Here is a 23,534-nt window from a genome sequence, read left to right on the forward strand (position 1 = left end):
TGAATTTCCTCCAGCAGGATTTATAGCTCTGCCACTACCCTGCGCATGAGCTCTTCGTATTGTTTAAAGTCATCCGGGGAGACGGAGAAGATGGGGTGACCACCTCACCCAATGACAATGACAAGATTACTTTTGGAACCATCAGATCTGACTTACCTTACTCCTCCTAATACTCTGACAGGGCCGGTTGCATATAGCTGTGTGATAGCAAGAAGGACTTATGCACAGATCCTAGGTATCTGGGGTAGGGCTCCTACGGTCCTAGTATCTCCAACAGACTGATCCATCAGCAGAGGGGAATCCCATGGAAAAGGGTATCACCTGTCCCTTGGCCGATCAGGTCTTGTGGAAGATCAGAACCCTGAACTTCTAGGGTTCTGTCTGGGGCCGCCTGTCCTCAGTGCCGCAGAGTCTCCTATAGAGCATCCGACTCATTGAAAAAGAAGGCCAGATCCCTGATCATGAGTGGCTCTGACAGTAATGATGGTTGTGCTTCAAAACTAGCAGGGAGAATAACTCCACCTCCTTGTGACAGACTCCTCCTCCGTTGTAACATCCCTCTTCTGGGGAGACATATTTCTCCATCCACCCTGAAGAATGAAGAGAGTCCATGGACAGCGCTGGAGCCTCTCTGGTTACTGTGGCTGTCAGCTCACTCTGCTGCCATATCGCTATTGGTACTCCCTGGGTTCCCGCAGTGAATGGAGGCACCAGGAACTGTCTATTTTGCACCTTCACCACCATCAGATCCATGACCTCACATGCCTCCTTCTCTTGTTGAGATTTAGTCAGGCCTAAGACTTCAGTGTCCATGCATGCTGGCTCTCCCAACTTTGATGGGGTAAGGAAGCGATCCCTTCTTTTCAGGATAGTTTTAGACATAGATGACTTGCCTTTCCATCTAAGAGAGTGCCCCTTTCTCTAGTGTGAAGACCTAGCCTCCGTTCCCTAGCTGGTGGTCGGACAAATGCTACTTGCTTGTTGAGACTGATGTACAGAGTGGGTCCCCAGCCCAAATCTGACCAAGGCTTCATTGCCTTCTCCATGAGGCGTTTTGAGTCTCGACCCTCATGAGTTCTAAGGGGAAAGGAGTGAGATGCTGGACTTGGCAGAGATGTGAACCTCACCTAGGCAGTAGAGGAAGTGTTGATGTTTGTCGTTCACAGAAAAGGAGCTAGAGAAGGAAACAGTTTTTGAACCCTGGGCAAAATCCCAGACTTCTCGGGGAAGGGGGGTTGGGAACGCTATCTAGCTATGCTGCACTCTTCTATTAAAACTAAAAAACTAACTACATATGATTCTTATAGGAGTGACACAATAAAAAGGAGCTCAGAACGCCAAAAATTCTGATGCAAACTATGTGGTGGTAAGAAGGAACTGGAAAGGCTTTGGCCCACATCGCCCTTTATGACCTTGGTTGGGAGCGTAAGGAGAGCTACTGCACGTGTGCAAGCCAATGGACAATGCCTACAAGAAATTCCGGACACAGGCGCATGATGCACATGCATATCCCACATACGGATACACACAGGGATCATCACTCAAAGAAGAATCAAGATACCAAAAAAAGAAAATCCTCAATTTTTAAGCGAGTTGTATTACTTTTTTGGTCTGGTACCTGATTTTTTTTTACTTCTCAGGGGGAATTTCCCCTTTGTGTAGGACTATTTCAGAAAAAGGTCATCCTGAAATGCACAATCTGGGAAATGTCCTCTTCTTTTTACTTCTGGTTGATAGGCAGGATACTTCAATATCATCCCTTTCCTAGGCACTGATCTCAGTTCCCTCTTCTATGCCCTACACCCTGCAGCCCTCTCTAATAAGCACTAACCCCAATCTTACTGTACTTTCTCTAGACACTGCCCCATCTAGCTCCCACCTGTAGACACAGTCTCCCGCCGCCGTAACTGGCTGCTGGCCCTGCCATTTCCCTGGATGCTGCCCTGTTCTAGGAGAGTGAAGTCAAGCTGGGGCTGACTCCCAGAAGGTTGAAGAGGAAGACACTCCTGGGATACTTTCAACACCCCCACCCCTTCACCTCCTTAGGGCTGAACAAAGGAACAGGATGGGAAAGAGCTATCCCCCAAGCTAGCACCCTCAGCACTTTCTCAGCTCTATTGGCTGCTCTTCCCATCCTTAACCCAGGTAGCACATGCAGGAAAGCAGACAAGTCCTGCTTCAGTTACTCCATTTTAATTCACATCATTATTTCAAGACTGAGACTTAAGACAGTTTCTATAATGAACTTTAGAAGTGTAAGACAAAACTATTCTTATATGCAAATAGTTACTCTGTTATAAACCATTCAATTTTAATTACACCTCTACCTCGATATAACGCTGTCCTTGGGAGCCAAAAAATCTTACTGCGTTATAGGTGAAACCATGTTATATTGAACCTGCTTTGATCCACCGGCGTGCGCAGCCCCCTCCTCCGGAGCACTGCTTTACCACATTATATCCAAATTCGTGTTATATCGGGTGGCATTATATCGAGGTAGCGGTGTATAACAAAAAATGACAGGTGCTAGAATGTTCTGCTAGATGCATACTGAATGAGGGACAACAAAAAGTACTGCAATACAAATACAGACTTTACATAATATTGTTTAAAAAGGAACATACAAAGGTCATTGCCACCCACTAAATCTATTTTTTCTACAGATTTAACTGAGGTACACAAAACATAAGCCCATGCAAACCTGTAAGATTCTTATCCTGTTAAATATTTTTTCTTAATTCCAAAACTAATGAGGAAACACTGCCTTTGGTATCTTAATATATTTTGTGACAGTCACCATGGTTTCCTTACAGATCTTTACAGCACTTTGCACAATGGAGTCTCAATCCCAAATACAATATTTGGGTGGAATAACTTTTTTGCAGCAGCTGGTAAATGGCAAAATAAGTTGACTAAAATACTGACAGCAGAAAAAAGGATAAACTGAAAAGTTTTTAAATACTGTATTTATAAATTATGTTACAGTTCACCACAACCATTGTAAAGCAAATAGTCACAAATATAGATCAGTGCTGCAATACAGAAGTTGCCATGCTTACCTAGCATACGAATGTACAATGCAGTTTGATCAGAGCTGTCATAGGAAATTGCTCCACGTCTCTGCAAGAAATAAAGACAAACAATCTATTTTATGGATGATAATTAGTCTGACCCTTAAGTTGCACCTCTTGTGAAGAGCCATGGTCAACTTAATCTTTTAAAATTGACTAATTAAAAAAATATTCAGTTTTTGACAGTGCATCTGTCAACAGTGCATCCTAATTTTATCCTGGCAAGAGCAGAGAAGAGCCAAGAGAAGGAGAGAACTAATAACAGAGAAGCCAGGAGAGGAGAACTGCTAGCACGGGGTTTATGACAGTGGTCCCCAAACTTTTCACATCACGCCCCCTTGTCCCATTTGCGCCTCCCCCCCATGAGCCACTGCTGGAATCACGAGCAGAGTCGCACCCAAGCTAGCAGCCAGGGCCATGGCTGCGTGCAGAGCCACTGTCACATGCAGGGCGGAGCAGAGTTGGGGAAAGCGGGAAGCAGCGTGGGCCGAGGGATGTGCTGGCCACCGCTTCCTGCAGCCTCCATGACCTAGAACGGCAAACCGCAGCCACTGGGAGCTGCGATCAGCTGAACCTGCAGATACTGCAGATAAACTGTCCCAGCCCACCAGCGGATTTCCCTGATGGACTGCATGCCAAAGGTTGCCAATCCCTGCTGTATGCAGTACCTATCTGTCAGATGCAGACTGATACTAACAATAAATAGAATAGAATATGGTTTCCCTTGTCCATAATGCTTACAATCTTCCTTTACTGTCAATGAAACTGAAGCCTCAGGCTGCTCCCTCCCTTTCACTTTTGCAGATGAGAGTGAGGCTAACTGTCCTCAGGGAACATGACGTCTCCTTACCATGTGAGGGCCGGCAGCAACCATAAGATGTGGAAGTGACTGACATGAGATGACAAGCAGTACAATCAAGGTAGCACAGTGCTAGGAAATGGGTTAGGAAACTGAGGCACAAAAGACAGAGGCATGGGGCTGAGGATATAGACCTGACCTGACTTTGTGTATGGCCCTTTATCAGAGAGAGGGAGGGTACTAGGGAAGCAGGAGGCAAGGAAGGGGGAAAACTGGGAACTGGTACTGCTGTGCCCCAGGCAGAGAAGAAATCTGCCTCCCACTGTTCTGGAAGTATAGCTGCCGAGTCAAAATAGTAAAAGGAAATATATGGGAGTTCCCTTATCTCAGCAGAGAGAAGAGGGTAAGTGGAGTCTCCATCTGAATAGCCAGGGAGAGCTGTTAATATCAGGATGAAAAGTCAACCCTAAATGATCATATACACATTGCCAAAGGAATGAAGGGGAGTTAAAAAGTCAAAAGATAGACTAAAAACATGGATTTAATTTTTTATTTTTTTTAAAAACTCATGATTTTTCGGGCCAATCTCAATTTTTGAAGGTTTGACTTAGGGTGTTTTGCTCTCTTGAGGGGCTCTGACTCACAATTTTTGATCTCTTGAGCCTGCCAATACTGCTAGTTTATCTTCTTAGGGAGGTGTAAAAAAGGAACAGGATGGCAGCTCCCCATACCCTAGGGGACTGGAGGCAGTAAGACAAGTTTCCTCCTAACTTAGAACAGTGAGGCCTACACCTACACACCCACACATTTAAGGTTCAATTTTGACAGATTACACAAACTGGAGGTAGGCAATTCTTCCCCTGGAAGTATAAAAATATCAGAAAGCATGCAAAACACTTGAAATACTCAAGATTTGTTTTTAAGTCACTTGTAATGTTTAAGATTGGCAATACCCTCTCCTCCAAGTCATTCCTTTAGAAGTACTTCTGCCAAAAGGAATATAAAACACTAGCTCCTCACCCTATAGATATCTTAACTATGTAAACTGAAGACAGTCCTAAAGCAAGACCCATGCATTAGTTCTGCCATTCAATCAATGCTTTCCTCTACATCCCATCCAACATTTGTACATTACAATCCAATGAGAAAAACTCTTCAAGCAGGGTCTTTGTCTTCTTACCTGCTCCAACGCCAACATTGTTGGAACTATGCAAACATATAGCAAACCAACATTTACGGAGGCAGTAACAGCAGTTCTTACTATGTGTGGATGGTGTATGTGTAAATCTGTACTTAACTACCACAATAGGAACCTTAAAAAAAATAATCAAAGGAATAATCTGTTACATTGGAAAAGGTAAAAAATTCTCTCTTCTAACTAAAAGTCTTATTTATTGCAAATATAGGAAGACCAAAGGTCTAATAACACTGGTCTACAATTTTTGAGAAGTCATCTGCTTCAGAGATAAAATGTGCTATTTATTAAGTATTTTGATGTGCTGAATTCAAATATGACAATTAAAACAACTGATTGGCTACTGTTTCTAAGAAATTTAAGATTTTACATTTTATGTCTATGTATATTGTGTAGATAGTAGAGTTTTAATCATAAATTGTAAACCTAGGTCTTTTCATGTGTTTATGGTTGCTTTACATGATAATATTTCACCTGTCCTGTTTATGTAACACTTTAAAAATCAGCAAAAGGGTTATATAAATAAAATTTATTATGAAACAAAAGGCAAAAAACTATTATGTACATAGTTTAGTCCTATTCAGTGTCTACTCGGCGCTTCTTGGCTTGTCTCTTGGATTCATTAAATGGAGCATCTCTTGTCACTATCCAGCAATAGTCTGCAAGCATTGATGGGCTCCATTTGCCCTGACAGCCTGCCAGGAGATTCCACTGCTGTTGTCTGAAGCCCAACAGCTCTGCCTTACTCTTCGGTAGTTCCAAATCCCTGACAAAGTCATTCAGTTCACCTTGTGTTATGAGGTGTGGGTCAGAGGAGGAGGATGGGAGAAAATGTGGGTCCTGTGACATTGATGGTTCAGGACCAGAAGTTTCATCCTCTTCCTCGTCTGACTCAAGTGAGAATGATTCTGGTGCATCAGGAACCGGCAGTCCTTCTCCGTGGGGTACTGGGCATATAGCTGATGGAATGTTTGGATAATGCACAGTCCACTTTTTCTTCTTTGACACACCTTTCCCAACTGGAGGCACCATGCAGAAGTAACAATTGCTGGTATGATCTGTTGTCTCTCTCCAAATCATTGGCACTACAAAAGGCATAGATTTCCTTTTCCTGTTCAACCACTGGCCAAGATTTGTTGCACAAGTGTTGCAGCATATGTGTGGGGCCCACCTCTTGTCCTGATCTCCAATTTTGCAGCCAAAAGAAAGGTTATAGGCTCTCTCAACCATAGTGGTTATACTGTGCTTTTGTGATGCAAAAGTCACTTCACCACAAACATAGCAGAAGTTATCTGCACTGTTCACACAAGTATGAGGCATTTCTGCTCACTTTGGCTAAACAGAAATGTGTCCCTTTGCAAAATCAAACACTGACAAATAAGAGAGCAGGACACTGTATGATTTCTAGAGCTGATATAGGGCAATTTGTTCAGCAGAGTGATGTAAGCTTCGTTATGATTGCATCATCCATGACTTCTAGGAATAACATGATGCAATTCATATCATGTATGATGCAATACCATCTTCAGATTGCATCATTCATTGTTTTGCCTCAAAAGCAAGTACTGTCCAAACCCAGTCATAGATTTATTCATAGATCCAGTCAAAGATGTATTTTAGTCATTTCTGGTTTAAATTGAGATCCCTTCCCTTTATAATTCACTTATCCTCTGCCATTCCCAAGTCAAGGGTCTTATATACTGACCCAACAGTATATCTTGAAAACTAGAGCCAATCAACAATTTTAAGCATCATTTTTGTTCTCAGTGACCCAGAATTAGTAAAGTTGGACTACATTTATTTCAGAAGCATTTTGACTGTAGAGCAGTGTAATTGCCGGGAACAACTCTGGAGCCCTTTTTAAAAATTGGCATCATTAGCTATCTTCCAGTCATTTGGCTGAGAAGCTGATTTAAATGATAGGTTACAGAATACAGTTAGTAGTTCTGCAATTTCACATTTGAGTTCCTTCAGAACTTTTGGGTGAATACCATCTGGTCCTGGTGACTTATTACTGTTTAGTTTATCAATTTGTTCCAAAACCTCCTCTAATGACACATCAAGCTGGGACAGTTTCTCAGATTTGTCAACTAAAAGGAATGGCACAGGTCTGGGAATCTCCCTCATATCCTCAACCATGAAGACTGATGCAAAGAATTCATTTAATTTCTCCGCAATAGCCTTGACATTCTTGAGTGCTCCTTTAATAACTCATTTGTCCAGTGGCCCCACTGTTTGTTTAGCAGGCTTTGAAAGTGCAGGGGCCTAAATTCTGGTAAGAATGGTGGTTTATGCTCTCTTTTGAAAAATAAAATTTATAGCCCTACTATTACAAAAATGTGAATAAAATGCAAACAAATGCATTGTTCTTCTGAATAAGCAGACAAGCAGTTCTCATGCCTTTACTGTTCACAGCTTCCAAACAGTCGATTGTACTGCATTAGCCTTACACTGCCATTTGTGAAAACTATTAGCAACAGCTGTGATCAGGCACTGTATTTATTGGTTTGGAGAAGAGAATAGACCTTCCTCCTCCTCCAGCAGCCAAGTAGCTCTGGGGAGTAGACATATCCCTGCCCCTACCAGTGTAGCAATCGGGGTTTGGAAGAGGGGGAGGAAGAAATAAAGATTCTTTTTGATAGTAGTCAACATAGTTAAACTTTTAATTTTTCAAGTATCTACTAGCCTGAGTCTGATGGAGCCCAAAGCAGGGTCCAGGAAAGTCCCAGGACTTGTAGGTTAGTGATGCACCTAGGTTTCTCACCAGGGCATTACTTCTGGAATTCACTAATGAAATAACTCCTCCTTGTGTTTTATATCTTTCCATGGTTAGGAAGGTGACTAGTAAGTTTGTCAAACTACCCTCCTTTCGTCTATCATGTTTTAAAAATCAATTAGATATTGTCTCACTGACTGATATATTTCTTTAATGAAGCATCAAACACCCTTAACCACAGAAGTGTTGGGCAGTAATTCTGTTTAAGTCTTCCCTCCCAGAAATATTAAAATGTTTTCTTAAGTATTACTCACTTCCTTCTACAGTGGAAATTATTCCTGCCAGTATTCTCCTGACAAGAAGTTATCCTGGGTAATATCGCAAGATTTTACATCCTTTTTTACTTTTCATGTTCTAAATTCACGAGAAACTACATTAAAAGAATATTGTATGCACAGTTAGCCATTCAAAATTTAGGAAATGCCAGAATTAAGGTTGTCTCTGCAACCTTAATTTGGCTCCTTTGTGCATATGCATTATGATATAGGCTTTAACTACATAGTCATATACTAATTTTTTGCCCACTGGACTCCTCCCTCATTCAATGCACATGATGGATGATGTGCAGTTAATGAGCAGCTATTCAATATCCTATTTTACCCTCATTGTTCAACATATGGCCAGGGCCATCCCTAAGGGGGTGCAGAGCCTGGGACAAACCAGCCTCCTCACTAGTCTCCTCGCTGTCTACCTGGCGCACCCCCCACCCGCACCCATCGCTCTCCTCCTTACCATCTGCCCACTGCTTGCCTCCCCACTAGTCTCCTCGCTGTCCGTCCGGTGCACCACCCGCCCCGCCCCTCCCCCCGTCTACCTGACCGCCACTCTCCTCGCCACCTGCTCGTCTCCTCACCCCGTCCCACCTGCTGCTCACCTCTTTACCCGCCTGCCCACTGCTTGCCTCTCTACAAGTCTCCTCGCTGTCCATCTGGTGCATGCCCCCATCCACCCTGCCACCTTCTCACCCCCCTCTCATGCCCACCTGCTGCTCACCTCCCCATTCGCCTCCTCACACCGCGCACCCGCCTCCTTCCTCACCTCATCACCTGAATATTGGGACAAATGGCATCCCGATCATACATTGATCAGGACACAAGACAAAGGGCTAAATATCGGGACAGTCCTGATTTTATCAAAGCGCAGGGCCCCCCAGAGCGCGGGGCCAGGCGCGTTCGCCCCGATTTGCCCTACCCAAGGGACGGCTCTGCGTATGGCCCTAGGCTTTATTTACTACATACAATTCAAACCCTGCTCTGAAGACAGATTAATAATTTCTGCCTGAGATTTTCTATGACATTCATCATTGAATCTGAGTGCTTCACAAACATTAATTTATCTTTATAGAACATCTGGGAGGCAAGGGAGTGGTATTACCCCTATTTTACAGGGGAGGACTTTATATGTTCAAAGCACAGCTCCCATTGACTTCAAATGCAGCCGTGAGTGCTCTGCACGTCTGCAAACCAGAAAAGACGGTTACTCACCTTTGTAACTGCTGTTCTTCGAGATGTGTTGCTCATATCCATTCCAATTAGGTGTGCGCACGCCGCGTGCATGTTTGTCGGAAGATTTTTACCCTAGCAACACTCGGTGGGTCGGCTGGGTCGCCCCCTAGAGTGGCGCCGAATATATAGCCCTGCCGACCCAACGGCCCTTCATTTCCTTCTTGCCAGCTTCTCCGACAGAGGGGAAGGAGGGCGGATTTGGAATGGATATGAGCAACACATCTCGAAGAAGAACAGTTACAAAGGTGAGTAACTGTCTTTTCCTCTTCAAGTGCTTGCTCATATCGATTCTAATTAGGTGATTCCCACGCCTTACCTAGGCGGTGGGGTCAGAGTGAGATTTGCAGAATGTAAAACTGCTGAGCCAAAGGCTGCGTCATCTCTGGACTGTTGAACCAGAACATAAATGAGAGGCAAAAGTGTGGAGTGAGGACCAGGTAGCTGCGCGACATATCTCCTGGATGGGTACATGAGCCAGGAAGGCGGCAGATGAAGCCTGAACCCTGGTAGAATGTGCGGTGAGGTGGCTTGAGGGGACATGAGCCAAGTCGTAACAAGTACGGATGCACGCCATCACCCAAGATGAGATCCTCTGGGAGGAGACAGGTAGGCCCTTCATTCAGTCTGCCACCGCAACGAAAAGTTGAGGCGTTTTACGAAAGGGTTTTGTCCGCACGATATAAAATGCGAGCACTCTACGGACGTCCAGGGAGTGCAATTGTTGCTCCCGTCGTGATGAGTGTGGCTTCAGGAAGAAGACCGGAAGGAAGATATCCTGGTTGACATGAAAGGCCGAAACCACTTTAGGAAGGAACGCCGGGTGTGGTCGCAACTGCACCTTGTCCTTGTGAAACACAGTATACAGTGGGTCCACCATGAGAGCCTGAAGCTCGGAGACTCGTCTGGCCGATGTAATGGCTATGAGGAAAGATGTCTTCCAGGACAGATATAGTAGTGAGCAGGTTGCTAACGGCTCGAATGGGGCAGACGTGAGTCTGGTTAGAACCAGTTTGAGGTCCTAGGTTGGGGCGGGGCGTTGTACTTGGGGGTATAGGCACTCCAAGCCCTTGAGGAACCTAGAAACCATAGGGTGTGAGAACACGGAGCGGCTACTCTCCTCTGGGTGGAAGGTATAGATGGCAGCCAAGTGTACCCTCAATGATGATACCGCTAGGCCCTGCTGTTTGAGAGACCAGAAGTAGTCCAAGATGGTGGGGATTGAGACCTCAGTGGGAGTGACATTCTGTGTTTCACACCAGCAGGAGAAACGCTTCCACTTGGCCAGATACGTTGACCGAATGGAAGATTTCCTGCTACCCAGGAGTACTTGTTGTACTGAGGCAGAGCAACGTAACTCTGACTGGCTTAACCACACAGCAGCCATGCCGTGAGGTGAAGGGACTGCAGGTCTGGGTGGTGAAGTCTGCCGTGGTCCTGAGTTATGAGGTCTGGATGAAGAGGTAGGATAATTGGGTTGTCTATCGAGAGGCTGAGCAACATGGTGTACCAGTGCTGCCTGGGACACGCTGGACTGATCATGATCAAGCAAGCTCCGTCCCTGAGGAGCTTTATCAGGACCCTGTGAACCAGCGGGAACGGTGGAAAGGCGTAAAGCAGTTGGCTCATCCATGGCACCAGGAAAGCGTCCAAGATCGAGCCCTGGGGGAGGCCCTGGAAGGAGCAGAACATCTGGCATTCCCTGTTCTCGCAGGAAGCGAAGAGGTCTATGCGGGGAAATCCTCACTTCCGGAAAACAGAATAAATAAGGTCCAGACGAATCAGCCACACTGAGTCAATCTGCCAGAGCATTCCAAACCTTTGGGAGAAAGGACGCTACCAGGTCTATTGAGTGGGCTATACAAAAGACCCAGAGTTGGATGGCCTCCTGACAAAGGGGGGAGGACTGTGCCCCTCCCTGCTTGTTTATGTAATACAAGGCCATTGTGTGTCAATGTTTACAGACAACACAACGGCCATGTAAGTGCTGTTGAAATGTCTGGCACACAAGGCGGACTGCTCTCAGCTCTCGGACATTGATATGCAATGCCAGCTCCTGAGATGATCAAAGGCCTTGAGTGCGAAGATGTCAGAGGTGAGCACCCCAGCCGAGAGATGACGCGTCTGTCGTCAGGGACATAGAAGGCTGGGGCGAATGGAATGGAATCCCTGTACACACCAGTCAAGGGAGCCTAGGATGCTTGGGGGAATGGTGACTATCATGTCTATGGCGTCTCTGCTCGGGTGGTATACCGAGTTGAGCCAAGATTGGAGGGGACAGAGGCGTAGCCTGGCGTGTTTGGTCACGAACGTGCAGGCAGCCATGTGACCCAAGAGACCGAGACAAGTGCGAGCCAAAGTCGTTGGGAAGTTCTGTAGGCTTTGAATAATTGTTACCATCGCCTGAAACCGAGTCGGTGGTAAGCAGGCTCTGGCGAGACTGGAGTCCAGGATGGCCCCAATGAAGTCTATCCTCTGTGTGGGAACCAAAGTGGATTTCTCTGTATTGATCATCAGGCCTAGACGTATGAATAGGTCCTTAACAATGACTACATAATAGGTGACTTGTGTCTCGGAGGTCCCTTGGATAAGCTAATCGTCCAGATATGGAAAGACGTGTATTCGGCGGCGGCAGAGGGAGGCGGCGACTACAGCCATGCACTTTGTGAATGCTCTCGGTGCTGCAGAGAGGCCAAATGGTAGGACCGTAAACAGGAAATGCTGACGGTTGGCTACAAAGTGGACGTATCACCTGTGTGGAGGATAAATAGCGAAGTGAAAATACGCGTCCTTCATGTTGAGGGCGGCATACCAGTCTCCGGGATCCAAGGATGGGATGATGGTCCCCAGGGATATCATGCGGAACGTCAACTTTATCATGAATTTGTTGAGTTCTCGCAGGTCTAGGATAGGTCTGAGACCTCCTTTCGCCTTGGGGATTAGGAAATAGCGGGAGTAGAACCCCTTCCCCCTTTCGTCTTCTGGTACTTCCTCTATGGCTCCATGGCAAGGAGCGTCCGCACCTCTTGTAAGAAGAATTGCTTGTGAGAGGAGTCCCTGAAGAGGGACGAGGGTGGAAGGGGCGGGAGGGGAATAAACTGGAGGTGGTACCCAAGTTCCACCGTGCGTAGGACCCAACGATCTGAAGTTCCCATGCAGGGAGAAAAAAGGAGAGACAGTTGGAGAAAGGAAGGAAAGGATCCTGGAAAGTAACTGCTACGCCGTCCTCGGGCGCACCTTCAAAAGTTTGGCTTTGGCCCCGTAGGCAGTTTGGAGGGATCCTGATTCTGGTCCCCTTGGGGTCCAGACCGCCGTGTACGATTGTCTTGGCCGCGCCCTCTGCCGAAGTTTTGTCTTGGTCTAGGCGGGGGATAAGAGCAGTGAGGCTGGGGACGGAAGGACCTGCACTGAGTCACCGGGGTGTGCATCCCAAGGGAGTGCATGATGACCCTGTTGTCCTTAAGGCTCTGCAGCCTGGGGTCAGTCTTTTCAGAGAATAGGCCGTGACCGTCAAAGGGCAGGTCCTGTATGGTGGTTTGTAACTCAGGTGGAAGGCCTGACATCTGAAGCCATGATATTCACCTCATGACGACACCTGAAGCCAGGGTCCTGGCTGCGGAGTCAGCTGCGTCCAGCGAGGCCTGGAGAGAAGTTCTACCTTCTTCCCTTCCTCCAAAAGGGCAGCAAACTCTGGGCGGGAGTCTTGGGGAATGAACTCTTTGAATTTCTCAACCGCCATCCAGGTGTTATAATTGTACCGGCTGAGCAGGGCTTGCTGGTTTGCCACCCTGAGTTGGCGGCCCCCAGTAGAGTATACCTTGCGGCCCAATAAGTCCATGCGCCTAGCCTCCTTTGATTTTGGAGCAGGAGCTTGCTGGCTATGGCATTCCCTTTCATTGACTGATTGCACGACAAGGGAGCAGGGTGCACATATAGGTACTCATACCCCTTAGAGAGGACCATGTACTTCTGCTTAACTCCCCTGGCCGTGGACGTAATAGATGCTGGAGATTGCCAGACGGTATCGGCGTTTGCTTGTATCGTACAGATAAACGGCAAGGCCACTCTTGTGAGGGTGTCAGCTGACAGGATATCCACCACCGGATCCTCTTCCACCTGAAGATTCATATTCAAGGCTATGTGTCTCAGGACACACTGTCAGGAGAACAGGGTTTTTTTAAGGGTAGAAAGCCCTGCTGCACATCCAGGAGGGACAAAGTCTCCTGATATGCACACTGTGACAGTAATACTTTTTCCCTTTCCCAGCCACTTAAACGGTATAATTTAGTCCTGTTTGTGAATCATTTCATTACAATTAGTGTCACAGAATGGCCTGAACTTTAAGAAGTTGGGCTCAGCCTTGCCTGTGCCAAGGTATCTAGCCAAAGATGATGGAACTGGGCTGGGGCCAGCAGTTGGTCACGTGAGCAGGATCACCTGATAGTAGCCCAAGGACAACTTTCTATCAGAAGGATCCTGCTCCATCCTTGAGAGGAAGAAAAAAGTCCTGAGCAGATGCAGGGTCAGAGGGTCTCTTCACCAGCTAAATGAAAAGGCCCGGGTGGAGATAACTACAATGACAAACATGAGTAGAAACCTTGAGACGCTTGAGGAAACATCAGGCAGCTGGACCTGGGTTTTGCGGGGGAAAACTGTTGAGCACAGCAAGAGGCTGAAGAAACAGTGGAGTCAAGGAAAGTCTTATTTTGATTTAAATTGACATTTGAATTGCAATATTGTCTTAATAAAACAGATTCTCCAAGAAGAGAAGTTATTTAACTCACATGAGAGCCTGTGTGCAGTTATTGGAAAGCCTGAGAAGGCAAAACTAAGGCAGAAACAGGGTCTGATCCTGGACTGGGTAAGACCCCGTTGCAGTTGGTATTAATGGAGAAAAGGGATAACAGACAGGAATAGAGGCTGGAGACTGCCAGATGGTATCGGCATTTGCCTGGATTGTGCGAATGAATGGCAAGGCCACTCTTGTGGAGGTGTCAGCTGACAAAATATCCACCACAGGGTCCTCTACCTCCGGGACCTCCTCCACCTGAAGATTCATATTCAGGGCTACGCGTCTCAGGAGGTCCTGATGTGCCCTCAGGTTAATTGCAGGAGGGCCCGAGGAGGATGTCCCCGCCACTGCTTCATCTGGAGAGGAGAAAGAGGAAATGCCAGGGACAAGAGGGTCCTGCGTGGGTTCCTGTTCTTGAGTAACATCAGGCTCAGGTGGAACTTGAGACACTGCCGGCTGAATGACAGCCTCCTCTGTACCCGAGGTAGGGGGGCGGCTGACCGTTGCCTCCAGCACCCGGTGTTCCGATGGTGCGGAGCGGGATGGCACTGGAGACGCACCTTGGGCTTGATGGTATGCCCAAGATGTCCAGAATGACCACTGATGGGGTCTCTGTTCCTGGGCCTGGGTCTCCTGGAAGACACGGCTGGGCACATCTGAGTCACAGTCCTGTGCATAGGAAGCACTGTTGGCATAAGATGACACAGATGTGTGATGAGATGGCCAAGGAGGTGCTGAAAAACCCTGGGAAGGGTCTCCATCTCTAAACAACCTCTCCCTGTGTGACACCGGAGAGCGGTACCAGTTGCCATATCGGTACCGGGAACGAGACCGGGACCTGCGACGCAAGTGGTGCTGGGAGGTCGACTGGGATCTGGAGGCTCGACGTCTGGAGCGGCTGCGAGAGGCACGGTGCCGGGAACAGTACCGGGAGCTGGATCGGTGCCGAGAGTATTGGGCCGGCGAACGGGACGCTGAGCAGTGCAACGAGTGCGACTGGTACCGAGATGGAGAGCGGTGCTGGGACTGCAAGCGGTGTCAGGACCGGGATCGGCGACGGGACCGAGAGTGCCAATGGGACCATGATCGTGATTGGTGCCTCTCGACGGTGCCGACAGAGGGTGGCCTCAGCAGGGCAGGTTTGCCTATTGATTGAATGACCCTCACCGGCAGTGCCGGGGGTTGAGGCAGAGCGGACTCCATCAATGCGATCAGCTCCCTCGCCGTAGAAAAGGTCACCGGCATGGAGGGAATTGTGAGCTCAACCACGGCGTGCGCCGGGAAGCTTTCAGGCACTGGACTCGACGGCCCTTGCGGGACCGGAATCTACGGTGCTGAAGCCGTCGGTGCCACGGCAGGTGTCGGTGCCGGGCGGTCCGGCTTAGGCAGGTGCTCCAACTACAGTGCAGGTGGCACGGAAGCCACAGGAATCTACGGTGCTGAAGCCGTCGGTGCCACGGCAGGTGTCGGTGCCGGGCGGTCCGGCTTAGGCAGGTGCTCCGACTGCAGTGCAGGTGGCACGGAAGCCGCAGGAGTCTTATGCTTCTTAACCCGCAGAGAGAGGGAACAGTGCCGAGTAGATGACGGTGCCAGCGACAGTCAGTGCCGAGGGGCCTTAGCGGTACCGGTTCGATCCGGTGCCGAAGAGACACTTCTGTCTGATGCGGACTCTCCGGCGCTTGGTGCCAAGGGTGGAGAAGTAAGAGCTGCCTCCATCAGGAGCTGTTTCAGACAAAAGTCCCACTCCTTCTTCATCCTGGGCTAAAAGGCCTTACAATTCCGGCACTTATCGGAGAGATGGGATTCCCCGAGGCACTTAAGGCAAGAGTCATGGGGATCTCCCGTTGGCATCGGCCTGTGGCAGGTCGAGCACAGTTTGAAGCCCGGTGAACCGGGCATGGGCCCCGGTACCGGGTGCGGGGAAGGGGCTAATCCCCGAACCCCTCTCAACTATATACACTAACTATAACAAAGAATGAATGAAACTAACTATAACTACATACACGAGAATTAATAAAAGAATGAGTAGCTAGGGAGGTAGAGATCAGCTAAGCCGCGCTCTACTGTTCCAACGACCGACATGGGCGGTAAGAAGGAACTGAAAGGCCGTTGGGTCGGCAGGGCTATATATTCGGCGCCATGGCGGGGCCACTCTAGGGGGCGACCCAGCCAACCCACTGAGTGTTGCTACGGTAAAAATCTTCCGATGAACGTGCACGCAGTGCGCACACCTAATTGGAATTGATATGAGCAAGCACTCGAAGAAGAACCCAGTGTCTCAAGTTCGGCATCCAGAAAATGAGACACACACAATTAGTGCCCACCTGTGAAAAGTTCAGTTTAAGTGACTTGCTTTTATCACAAAGAAAATCTGTGGCACAGGCTGTGAAAGTGGGATTGTTCTTAATGTTTCCTCTGAATACTGGGTGAGTGCATCAGTCTCCCCTATGCATTTCTTAAGTCTCCAGCGTACATAAATGGCCAACACTGTGTCCTGGCAACAAGGGGATGACTAAAGATGAACAAAGAGATCAAGTGACCTCCTGGCCCAGGAAAGAGACAAAGGCCTGAAAGGAGGGGCTGGGGGAGAGGGTTCAGTTTGGAGCTGGCTGGGGACGGGAAGTGAGAGCAGACGGGGTTGTCTGGCTCACTGGGCCCAAAAATGAACCCAGCTGAGGGGTCCCGTTTTCTGTACCTACAAGCTCTGTTTTAGACCGTGTTCTTATCTAATAAACCTCTGTTTTACTGGCTGGCTAAAAGTCACATCTGACTGCAAAGTGGGGGTGCGTGCAGGACCCTCTGGCTTCCCCAGGACCCTGCCTGGGTGGACTCGCTATGGGAAGCGCATGGAAGGGCATATGCTGAATGCTCCAAGGTCAGACCCAGGAAGGTGAAGCCATGTAAGCTTCTTGCCCTGAAAACAGTCTGCTCCAAGAGAGAGAAGGCTCCCCATAGTCCAGACTGGCTTTGTGAGGAGCAGTTCCAGAGTATCGCCCAGGGACTCCATGACATAGGCAGGAACAGAATTCAGTTCTCTGTGGCAGCATTTGTCTACCTTAACCACCAGACAGTCCCCTCTCTGCCTACAATCCCTGTCTCATTCACTACACACCTTCCAACTTCTGTAACAGAATAAAACAAGGGTCCTATAGATATCAGCCTGCTTCATTACACAACCCCAACTCATCCTCAGAGCATGTCCTTCCTTTGCAATGAATGAAGTAGTGGAAAAAGTAGTATGTGCTGATTTAATCAAAACTTGTATCATAATGCATATACACATGGTGTCAAATTAAGGTTGCACACAGCCAACTTAATCCTGGCATTTTCCAACTTTTGAGTGCTTGACTTTACACAAAACCACCAAGATAAAAAACAGTGAAGTTGTAATACCCTAGGTGCTTGTAAGGCCTGTCTCATTGGTCCTTTCCTCTGCTCAGACAGCCCCTGAGCCAGCACCAGCCACTACAGAAGTCACAGAAAGTCACGGAATCAATTTCTTCTGTGACGGATGATGCATAATTCAGTTATTAATAGTTCAGTCCCAAGAAGGAGCAACGAAGGGATGGAGCATGTTCAGGGGATGCTGTATACACAGTCTGATCTGCACTAGGAACTGTGAGACAGTTGAGCACACTCAGCAAGGGAAGGCTCTTCGGAGACTATCTTCAGTTTTAGCAACTTGTTGACTCAGCATGTGCAAACTTTGATTTTTTCAAAGGCTTATAACTTGGCCAAATTTGGATAGATTTTCGGGGGGATGGTACAAGACACATTCCTGGCCCAAGGCCACCTCTCCGCCAAATTTCAGAGCCTCTAACGCAGAGGTGGCCAACCTGTGGCTCTGGGGGAGCTGCTGACATATTATTATGGCTCTTTGGTAATGTACATTGGTAAATTCTAGCTTCTTCTCAGGCTCAGGTTGGCCATCCCTGCTCTAAAGCAGGGGTCTCAAACTCAAATGAACATGAGGGCTAGTTCATTGGCCTGAGGGTCGCATCACTGACACACACACACACACCTCGTTGCCCCCGGCCCTGCCCCCACTCCACACCTTTCACGAGGCCCCCCCCTTCCAACCCCTTCCCTGAAGTTCCCACCTCAACTCCACCCCATCCCTTCCCCCAGAGGGTGCATGAGGGGTGTGGCAGGGGCTCAGGGCAGGGAGTTGAGGTGCAGCAGGGGATTAGGGTGCAGGCAGAGGGCTCAGGGCAGGGGGTTGGGGTACAGAAGGGGGTTGAGGTTCAGGCAGGGGGCTCAGGGCAGGGAGTTGAGGTGCTGCAGGGGGTTGGGGTGCAGTCAGGGGGCTCAAGACAGGGGTTTGAGTTGCAGAAAGGGTGTGGGATGCAGCAGGGGGCTCAAGGCATGGGGTTGGGGTGTGGGGGCTCAGGGCAGAGGGCTGAGGTGCAGGAGGGGTGTGGAATGCAGCAGGGGGCTCAAGGCATGGGGTTGGGGTGTGGGGGCTCAGGGCAGAGGGCTGAGGTGCAGGAGGGGTGTGGAATGCAGCAGGGGGCTCAGGGCAGGGGGTTGAGGTGCAGGAGGGGTGTGGAATGCAGCAGGGGGCTCAGGGAAGGGGGTTGAGGTGCAGGCAAGGGGCTGGGGTGCAGCAGGGGATTGGGGTGCAGAACGGGTGTGAGATGCAGCAGGGGGCTCCGGGCAGGTAGCTGGGGTGCAGCAGGGGGTTGGGGTGCAGCAGGGGGCTCAGGACAGGGGATTGGGATGCAGAATGAGTGGGGGATGCAGCTGGGGGCTCAGGGCTGGGGTTGGAGTGTGGGGAGCAGGGGGCTGGGTGCAGGAGGGCTTCAGGCTGCCAGCCCGAGGGAGGGACACAGGGCTCCGTGTGCTGCTTGCTGCGCCTCCAGGTACCTCCCCCAAAGCTCCCATTGGCCTCGGTTCTCCATTCCCAACGTATGGGAGATGCGGGAGGCAGTGCCTAGAAGCCAGGCCAACACTCAGACGGAGCCCTCTGCTTCTTCCCTTCCCCCGCCGCAGGAACATGATGCCAGCCACAGGGAGCGGCACGGGGCTCAGGGAAGGGCAATCCTGCAGCTGTAGTTTGGCCACCCCTTGCCTGGAGATAGGCCGGGGTGGGGTGGGGGTGGCGCGGGCCACGTGTTTGAGACCCCTGCTCTAAAGCATGGGGGCACTAAAATAAGGACTCAAGAATTTACCATTGGTTTTGCTGAGGTGTTTCTCTCTAGTCTTGTTCTCAGAAATGGCTGAAACATCGGCTGAAATCTTCCCAAAAATTCAGCTTGAGGCAGAAACCCTGCATGGAAATTTTCTGCCAACACAGTTATATTTTGACAAAGGTATAAGCTATTGAAAAGAATGTCTTATAATGGGAAGTGTTGGGTAACTGTCATCGGCCATGCTACGAGCCCTACCTATAGTATTGACCAAACCTTGATGTTTCCTTTAATTTCCAGATATATAAAGCAGTTACTTGTTTTTAAAAACTTCCTATTCAAAAAGAGTCCACACAAAAACTTACACAGAGGACAACTTTCTAATCAACCTTTATAGAGCAAGTTACAATATTTTTAAACTACTCTATATGCAACCACCATAGTTTCTCTTTCACTTGGATAGAATTGTTCATAAACAGATAAACGCCAATTGAAACCAAGTCCTTATGATAACTCTTCATAGGCACAAGATCAGGACTTTCACTTTATTTAACCCCAAGACAGTCTGTTATATGCAACCACAATTACATTTTCATTACTATGAGTTACTGCTGCTTCCATTTAAGAAATATTAAGAAATTAAAAGCTTCATTATTTCTACATTCTTGAATTGTGCTAAGACTCTTCACAGAACAGATAAATGATAAAAGTGTTATGGGAAGCACAAATAGTAAACAGTAACAAAAGTATGGCTTGCCTTAGGACAGGAGCAAAAGATTCTGTCTCCAAGTATTAACCTAAACTTATCCTTATCCTAGCCAAAGCAACATCTGAGGCTGACATTCTTTCAACGCTTGGTGCAGGTGAAGCACAGTAGCCTATGGTAAGAGAAATATCAGTGCTGTTTCAGTGGCTGCAAGAGCAAGTAATGGTTACCAGTGACCACAGATGGATGCACAAGTTATCTACTGCAGTAGGGTTCAAGATTCCCCATACGTTTGCATGTTGGCATCAAGCACTTTTATTCTCTTCACAGAATACTACTAAAAAAAGGGGGAAATGGTGCACTTCCTTCTGTCACTATCCCTAAAAGTAAAAAAAAAATTAGGAAAAAGAATGTTGTGGCAGAAGCGCAACATCTAGAACCTGGACATGACAACCATGACATCAAGAAAACTTAAGATTTCTGGAAAAACTTCTGGCCCAACAAATCTTCAGTCCTAACTATGCTGGATATAATATATTATTTTTGGCATACAAAAATTCCTCACACTTCAAAGATTGAATCATATGTCAGTGTAATTTAGAAAAACTGAAAAGGGTCCTCATGTCAATTAACTCCTATGTTACTAAATAACCATTAAAAAAATCAAATTAGATGCTGTATTAATACAAAAATGACCTTAATGTATTATTTCAGATGAGTATTTCACTTTTAAATTCCTTTTTTGGCTATAGAAGTCTAAAGCCCTAATATCAGTATTTTATTTAAATTTCAGCTCACAGTACAAATAATATACTTGACTAATTAAAGGAACCAATAGCTAAACATTTTAAGCCTCAAATTTAATCTGCTTTGTTACCATCACATCTGGAAAGTCTCTCCTTTAGAGCAGACTGTCTATACACAATATCCTCTCCAGCCCTCATGTCTTTTTAAAAATGACTATAATCGGTGAAAGTTTGAAAAGAAAAACTCCAAAAGTTAAAAAATTTCTAGTGTGGGATATCTACCAACTGAGTAACAACGAGCCTTACATTAATCATGTTCCTTTGAAATGATGAAAACATACATAAAATGAACTCCAGAGGCCATTTGTTTTTGAAGGTAATTTTTTTTTCCCCCCAGAGTTTCAAGCTGTCATAGCTCTTCCCTGCTCCCCAGTCTAGAGGGCCTGCCTACACTTCCCCACAGTTCAAATTACGGGGGCGTAAATAGCTGTGCACACTAAAATGCTGCTTTTTAACTTCCCTTTGCGGATGTTCTGGGTACAAACCAAAAGGTTCCTACTTCACCTTAACATAGTCCTGTTGAAAAGGACTACTTTAATACAAACTAGGAACTTTTTAGTCCACACCTGCAGCATCCACGTAGAGGAGTTACAGACCCTAGCAGTATGGACTGTGAAGTAGTGCCTTAAATTACACATACTTCTGTCTAAACAGATCAGATCTTTCTTCATTACACCTGCCTCACCAAACCAACTGGACTTCTTCCCTCAACTCCCTACCCTTTAGACCAATAAGCCTTTAGAACCCTTCGCTTTTTCTAAATCTGTTTAAATAGTTTGGTCCTATCCACGTAACATGCCAAAGTTTTAACAGTTACAGTTCAGCACTCCACTTGAGCCCAAGTGTGGCCAGGGCCTCAGCCAATAGGGCAGTCAGCTGAGAGTCCTAAGTAAATCAAGCATGCTCTGCATTCTCAAGAGCCTTTACCACTAAAATCCTGGAATATGTTACATCTGAAATCACCAGCGAGAAAGGCCCAGCAGAAAGCCTAGGAACTTGCTAAAACCTGAAATCGTAATTATAGTGGGAATGTAGCACCACTATTGTTAAGTTTGGAATGAGTTTCCTGTTTAATAGCTAATTTTTCAAGGTCTCTAAAATCCACGTTTACTCAGATTGTCTTGAAAAACTTCTGTGCTTTGTCAGGACCTGAAGGCAAGTTTAGTGGTACAGTAATTCCTCACTTGACGTTGTAGTTTGTTCCTAAAAAATGTGACTTTAAGCAAAACGATGTTAAGCGAATCCAATTTCCCCATAAGAATTAATATAACCGGGGGGGGGGGGGGGGCGCGCGGAGTTAGGTTCCAGGGACATTTTATTCCACCAAACAAAAAACTATATCTATCTATACACACAGTATACATTTTAAACAATTTAATACTGTTCACAGCTATGATGATTGTGAAGCTTAGTTGAGGTGGTGAAGGAAGAGGGTGGAAGAGGGTGGGTTATTTCCCAGGGAATGCCTTACTGCTAAGTCAGTGGTTCTCAAACTTTTGTACTGATGACCCCTTTCACATAGCAAGCCTCTGAGTGTGACTCCCCCCCCCCATATAAATATATAAAAAAGTATTTTTAGTTTAACACCATTATAAATGCTAGAGGCAAAGCAGGGTTTGGGGTGGAGGCATCTCGTGACCCCCCATGTAATAACCTCATGACCCCCTGAGGGGTCCTGACCCCCAGTTTGAGAACCCCTGTGTTAAATGATCAACTAGCACTTGGCTGAGCCTTCAAGGGTTAACACACTGTTGTTAATGTAGCCTCTCACTCCACAAGGCACCAGGAATGGAGGGGAGGGGAGATAGCATAGCAGATCAAGGCATACACACACTTTGTGTGTGCGAGAGAGAGAGAAAAATGCACACTGCCCCTTTAAGTAAACTAACCCCCTCTAAGTGCATTGTCTTTTAAGTGGATCAGGAAGTTGAGAGAGCCACTGCTGCCCCAGGCGCTCTCTGTCTCTCTATCAGTCCCTGTCCCCACCCTGCTCTATATGGAGAAGAAGGGGTAAGTGGGGTGTAGAAGCAGGGGGGAGGGGGACACCCTGATATTAGTCCTCTCTCTTCCTCCTCTTCCCCCTCCCCCCCACCCAGTAAGCAGGAGGCTCGGGGGAGCAGCTCCAAGGCAGAGGGCAGGAGCAGCAGCAGCACATGGCAGTGGTGGGGGGGAAGAGATAGCTGCAATTGCTAGCCTGCTGGGCAGCTGCAGCACAGGGAGCTGATAGGGGGGTTGCCAGTCCACTCTGGTTCCAAGCCCTCACCAGCTAGCTGCAACAGGCTGCTCTTCCTGCAAGCAGTGGACAAAGTAGACAGGATGTTATAAGGGAGCACTGCACAACTTTAAATGAGCACGTTGCTGATCAATTAGGGAACATAACGGTGAAACAATGTTAACCGGGATGACTTTAAGTGAGGAGTTACTGTACAGATTTGGAGTCATTTGGTCAAGGCTTTACAAGATATTGACAGATCCTTTTTCTGAGGGGAACACTAAAATTTCCTGGATCTTACAACTTTTCTGGAGCCACCTAGACTATCATACTGATCTGCCCCAAATGACATCAGTCATGACCGCACTCTGCTCAAGTCCAGCACCCATTGCCACTTCAGAGAAGCAATGTTTAAGCTATTCAAGTTAGTTTTACAAACTGGATCATTCTTGGGCAATGTATAACAGACAGAGATTCATCCTGCAGGACTGTTGTTCATATGCTCTGTGCCTGCAGTGCTTCGTATAATCTGAAAGGGAAGAGTAC

General features: G+C 47.4%; 1 protein-coding gene across 5 annotated transcripts in view; it reads right to left on the reverse strand.

Moving 5' to 3' along the window:
* Positions 1 to 23,534, reverse strand: part of PDE7A (phosphodiesterase 7A) — a 158,175-nt gene that overhangs the window by 79,655 nt on the left and 54,986 nt on the right. For all 5 annotated transcript variants that reach the window (XM_050941028.1, XM_050941029.1, XM_050941027.1 and 2 more), the window contains exon 2: positions 3,060 to 3,120. In XM_050941028.1, the coding sequence (XP_050796985.1) occupies positions 3,060 to 3,120 (61 nt within the window). The remainder of the gene's footprint in view (positions 1 to 3,059; positions 3,121 to 23,534) is intronic.

Source organism: Gopherus flavomarginatus, chromosome 2, assembly GCF_025201925.1.
Source record: "Gopherus flavomarginatus isolate rGopFla2 chromosome 2, rGopFla2.mat.asm, whole genome shotgun sequence".
NCBI lineage: Eukaryota > Metazoa > Chordata > Testudines > Testudinidae > Gopherus > Gopherus flavomarginatus.